The following is a 6000-nucleotide window of genomic DNA, read 5'->3' as shown; positions in this document are numbered from 1 at the left end:
CAAAGTTTTTAATATGCTAACACTGAGGCTCTAAGAAGGGAATGTGCTATACATAGCATTTCCAAAATACATTTGACAATGAACTCCCAGAGCATTTCTGGGATCCAGTATTTTAGGACAGTAATTTTGGGATGCACTATTCCATAGTTTTTTTAAATTCATCCCTTAGAAGTTAAACTAATTTCTGTGAAAATAAAGGGTCATCCCAAAGGTGCTTTAAAAATACCCATTTGAGCTTTCTAGGCCTTAAAATAGTGTATTTTCTTTTGTTTTAAAGAAGTTTTTTCTTTGTGGAAAGTTCATTAAATGGGACAAAAAACTAATTATTGATTTTAAAAGGTTTGAAGTAAAGCAGTGATTCTTAATCCCAAGGCATATTAAGATCACTGAAGACCTTTAAAAGATGATCAATATGTAGGTGTCATCCCAAACTAATTGAACAGGACTTTGGGGCGGGGGGGGGCCTGACTACTGACTACTGTTTTAACAAAGGCCAGCGATCCTAATGTGCGACCGGTACAGTGCACTAGTCAGAGACCAAAAAGGGTCTTGTAAATCAAAAGACAAAAAAAAAAAGGGCAGCTGCTGTTAATGGTTTCAAGTATGTTAAAGAAAAATAATTTTTGATTTTTCTCTTTTAGATAACAAATCTTAAGTATTCATCATGCTCAGTCTCAAGCAAAACAGTATGTACAAAGATGCAAGAATGCCTAATAAATCCTCTATCTAGTTAGTGAACTTTTAATTTTTCTAGGTAGAACATTCCCCTTTTTGTACGTCAATTAACCCCTCCTGACAACACAGGCTGGAGATGTTATGTTTCAATCTGTCATCACATACAGAAATATACTAAAATTATTTAATCTTTTAGAAACAGAATCAATGATTCACAAACTATGGCATTTTATTTCAGAGCCTTTGCTTACATTTGTACAATATATTACATAATTCTTCACTGTTTGCAGATCCTAATATATACTTTATAGCTTTTATTCTATAAGCTTTTTTTCAATGTTTTGCTGTTCAACAAATCTTTACAGTCCTGTACAAATCTGAGTAACTTGAAACCATTTTCAACAAAATTAGTTACTGTAAGCACACACTACAAGACTGAAAATGCTTTTCTTAGAAAAGTTGAATGTAAAGGATTCTGACACGTTAGCATCTACAACAAAACGCTTCGAAATTCTCACGTCGTATTGCCAGAAAACAAATGAAACATGCCAGCCCCATTCAAAAAAAGTACACAGAACTACAATTAAAACAGTAAAACAGTCTGTACAGTAAAGTACTGTGTATTAACAGTGCCAGGTATTAAATAGCTTGAATGAACACATCCGCAATATACAAATGTCTTACAAAGGTGTAGAATTAAATACAAGTGCCAAACAGAACAGAGATTGGAATCATACAACATAAAGTCAATACAAGTGAGAACAATTCTGTGTTCATTTTGGATTTTATACAAGGCATTTAATTTTATAGGCCTACCACCCGATTAGCTATTTATACTTAAAATAACAACCATCCTTTTGAGACAGTTTATATCAACAACCTTGAACCATACTAATACAGTTTACTTGTTCCTGAAGTCCTCTTGTTGTAGCTCATAATAAAATAAGCAATACAAATGAATTATCTGTATTTAAGGAAAAGAAACATTTACAAGAAAACACAAAAATATAACTGTTATAATTCATTATGAATAAATATACACTTTGAACTGGCTAAGTACAATCTTTATACATTGTTTAAGATTTAATACAGTTTATTAGCCATTTTCTTTTTTCACACAATGTATTATATCAAAATTAAAAAAAAATACTGATTTATAGAAAAATGGCAAAGTACAGTAGTTCCATTCCAATTTGAAGGGGTATGAAAAGCCACTGCAACACCTTTTAGCCTAATTCAAACCTGTAAACATGTTCAGTCTTTTTTAAAGAGAATCTTTAATATTTGGTTACCAGGATTGATGTCTGCTATCCTGTTAACTGCAGGTTTTGAAGTTATTACATGTGCTTGACTTATACAATTAAAGCCACCCTGAGGTGACCCTCTTTAAAAAACAATTAGCTTGTACAAATGAAAATAGGTTCATATTTTTTCATAAATAAATGGAAAAATATCAAATGTTCCAGCTTTAACAAAATACAAGGGAATAGATATACAGTAAGTTACCTTACCGTGTTCTGGCCCACCAGTGACTACGTTTACTGTGTTGTCTCTACAGGCAGTGAAAAGCCCCCCTCCGCCATAGTGGAAGGCCTTCAAGTCACCAGACACACATTCCCAGACAAGTTGGAAACAATTATTGCTTGAGGAAAAGCAGTTCATTGTACTTTTTCTTCATAAAAAAGTGCACTTAAGTGCCAAGTCAGCTTGTCAAGAAACAATTCTTAAATATAAAATAGTGCTTTGTCTGATTTTTTGTGCCACTGTGCAGTATAAAAAAGACGTGGCCCTCAACAGCCATTAAGTGCAAAGTGCTTTAGCAAGTCCTGCTGTCACCTGCACTCAACTGACATTCCATTTTGTGATGCGCTGGACATGGATGGTTCAGCTAAAGTTAACATAACAGCAGCTGTTATGGAACTGGATGAAGGTGAAGAAGAGGATGAGGATGTAGCAGCACCTAAGGAAAGGGAAACCAAATCAACAGCTTAATAAAACATGTATACCACAATAATAAGAAATAAAACACTAGACCACACAATTCTGCTGTACTCTCCAAAATCATTTAGCTTACAAGAGCAGTCTATTCTACCCGAAACCTATATAATTGTATTAACCAATGTCACCCCAGTCAACTCAATAAATTACAAAAAAAGAGCAGTTGAGTCTCACAATCTCATATGGTAAACAAAGGAAAACCTAGTGTCTCTCACGTGGCTAGACCGTGCCAAACCACAGACAGAATGGAGAAGGATAGACCAAGATACGCTCCTGGCCGGGCCAGACGGAGAAACGTCACGTGCCCAGTCTGTCAGCACATGGAAATAAAACGGAGAGTAAGCTTTCTGTAATAATGAAAAAAATGTCAAAAGGAGCTTTGAATCCAACAGGAAAAATCTGTAATCCACCCAACCATCTTCCCCCCCCTCCTAACTCCTATATCTTTCTATGTTTGGAGATTCTTATGAATTTACTTGGTAATGAGAATGGAAGACTAATGCTTCTTCAGGATGAAATAAAAGGGTCCACAGCTGTACTACTGCCTCTGGCACAGCTGACCACACCACTCCCCGCCCCCCAAGACTCTTTCCTTAGCCACCTTCTCCGGTTTCTTCATTCAAGGCTTCTTCTCAAGTCTTGCTGCTTCTGACTTCTCTTCAGCCTCACTCTCTAAGTTGGCTCACCCCAGCTTTCCTACCCATACTTCTTTCCTAGGTGACTTTCTTAACGACTTTAAAAACCATTTGTAGTAACTGTTATACTATAGACATGCAAATGATTTGAAAATTATATCCCTAGTCCTGACTTCTCCCCTGAGCTACAAACTTAAATATCCCACTATCTGACATTCCAGTTGGTGCCGTTGGATGCCTAATAGGCATTTTAAAAAGTAACAGGAGTAAAACAGAATGCCTAATCAATCCTCTGTGTGCTCCCCAACTTACAACCTGTATTTTCTAGGTCTTCTTCATTTCTGGTGTGGAGTATCCAGTTGTTCCAGCCAAAAACCAACAAGTCACCCAAACTCTTTTCCGTCCGCCACATTTAACTCACCAACAAGTGCTGGTAACCCGATATTCGTTGCTCTCCATCTTTATCGAAGCCACCCTGGTACAAGTTCCCACCATCTCACTATTGCAGGGGGGCTCCCTGGTCAACACTGATTCTACCACTGCCCCCCCCCCACCAGAGTCCACTTTCCACATGGCAAACAGAGTTCTTTGAATAACTATAAATAGATCATGTCATTTCAAATAGATGTCCATCTACTTAGAATAAGCCTGAACTCCTGGTTGTGCTTATCCAGCTGGTATTTCTACCACTTTATCACCACAATGATTTTCTTTCCACTCCTGAAGGTACCAAGTGTGTTCCCACCTTAGAGCAGTTGTTCTCAAGCTGAAGTGATTCTGCCCCCTAGAGGGTATCTGACAATGTCTGGAGATATTTTTGGTTGTCATAACTGAGAGGTGCTAGGGGCATGCAGTGGGTAGAGGCCACAGAGGGTGCTAAACATCCTAAAGGACAGCCCCCCACAGCAATGAATTATCTGGCCCAAAATGTCACCGGTTTTAAATCTGAGAAACTCTATTTTAGGGAATACTTTCTGTTCTCTCTTTCTGCCTAGGACCCTTTTATAGACTGAATGGTGCCCCCCCCAAAATTTTATGTTGAATCCCTGCCTCTCAATGTGACTGTATTTGCATCAGGCTTTTGGAGAGGTAATTAAAGTTAAGTGAGGTCACAAGGATAGGCCCTAATCCAGCAAGACTGGTGTCCTTGTAGAAGGAGACATGACACCAGAGGTTCTTTCTATCTCCCTGTGCACAGAGGACGCCACAGGAAGGCGGCCATGTGCAAACCAAGGACAGACTTCAGGAGAAACCAAACCTGCTGACACCCTGACCGTAGACGTCCAGCCTCTGGCACGGCATGGAAACACACTCCCGCTGTAACCATGCACTCCGTTATGGCGGCCGAGCGGAAATCAAGCCAAGGTCTTTCCCTCAGATCCACTCCATTCTCTCTTTAGTGGTTTTCACTAACTGAAATTGTATTAGGACTTTTGAAGGGGCAGACTGTAAGCTCTAGGAAAGTGAACATTATTCTTTGAGAGATTTTTCTTTAGACAAATGTTTCCACTTTACAGATGAGGAAAGTAAGTCAGAGAGATTAAAGAACTTGCCTGAAGATACACAAACTCACGTGAGTTGAACAGCGGAGTCATGAGCTACTTTATGTTTAAGTAATGCAAGGTCAAAACACTTACTTTCTCTCTCTTTCTTCTTCAAACGCTTTCTTCTCCGATCAATGGAAGCGACTTCAGATTTTAATGACAGATAATGTTTTCTGATTTCTTGCAGTTTTTCTTGAAGAACTGTGATGCGTTCAGCACTTGTCATATTTTCAAGGTCCGCTATGGAGTTAAAACTTTCATTAATATGTATTTTTAACAAAATTTTAACATACAAAAGAAACAACATAGAGTGTAGTTGTAGAATGAGGTTAAGACAGAAAAACTAAAAATAAGGCTTGTAAATCACGTTTCCCTAAGGTTTTTTTCCTAGCCTAGAACAATGCCTGGTACACAATATATGCACAGTATTTGTTGAACTAATAAGTGTATAGAATTAAAGACCTTATAACCTAAATATGTGCTAAAATTCCATATTCATGTATAGTATCAGCACAATATATCATTAAAAATCATACTTAGAAAAAAGACTAAGAAGACACCAAAATGTTAAAATTGTATATATTTTTAACTGTCAAGAATGTGGATAAATTTTCCTCAACTGCCTTACATTTTTTTCTTTTAGCAATTTGTTTATTCAAATCAATATCCAAACAAAGTCTCTACAATGCAACTGGTTATTGTGTCTAAGTTTGGTTATAACCTCTTTTTCAGAATTACTAGCACCAAGAGCTACTAAGGTAAAGTTTCTACAGATTAACTGTCGATTTAATATCTGTCACTTACACATCTGAAAGCTCCACTTGTAAACTTTGGGTAATCGATTACTGGGTTCCTTGAGATCAGGGTCCTTATCACCATTCTTCCCACATTTTCCTGGAGACTGCGTCCTTGCAGGAGATTTGGTACTATGGGACTTCATTCCAGCAGAAACAGACTTGACTGGTTGAGTCTTAGTTACACTTTCACCAGCAGAAAGTTCTTCACTATCACTACTGTTTGCTGAAAGAAAGAGAGAAAGAAAAGCATTAGTAAACAGGAAAGTAACAAAGAATTTGTCACAGATTTTAATGGACAATTTAAAATTAACCATTTAAATATTACTACAGTAAACAAGTTGTTTTATAGAT

The 6000-nt window shown here is 37.3% G+C and overlaps 1 protein-coding gene across 5 annotated transcripts in view; it reads right to left on the bottom strand.

Moving 5' to 3' along the window:
• Positions 1-886: 886 nt before the first annotated feature.
• ARID4B (AT-rich interaction domain 4B) overlaps positions 887-6000 on the bottom strand; it is a 138965-nt gene continuing 133851 nt past the window's right edge. For 4 of the 5 annotated variants that reach the window (XM_028531186.2, XM_028531184.2, XM_036016205.1 and 1 more), the window contains 3 exons: positions 5657-5872; positions 4946-5092; positions 887-2635 (listed from right to left, as the gene is read on the bottom strand). In XM_028531186.2, the coding sequence (XP_028386987.1) occupies positions 2508-2635; positions 4946-5092; positions 5657-5872 (491 nt within the window). In that variant the 3' untranslated portion in view covers positions 887-2507. Of the gene's footprint in view, positions 2636-4945; positions 5093-5656; positions 5873-6000 lie in introns of those variants that run through there. The other variant, XR_004900853.1, reaches the window with a different exon arrangement.

Source organism: Phyllostomus discolor, chromosome 15 (genome assembly GCF_004126475.2).
Source record: "Phyllostomus discolor isolate MPI-MPIP mPhyDis1 chromosome 15, mPhyDis1.pri.v3, whole genome shotgun sequence".
Taxonomy (NCBI): Eukaryota; Metazoa; Chordata; class Mammalia; order Chiroptera; family Phyllostomidae; genus Phyllostomus; species Phyllostomus discolor.
This window is presented reverse-complemented; position numbering and strand designations above follow the sequence as displayed.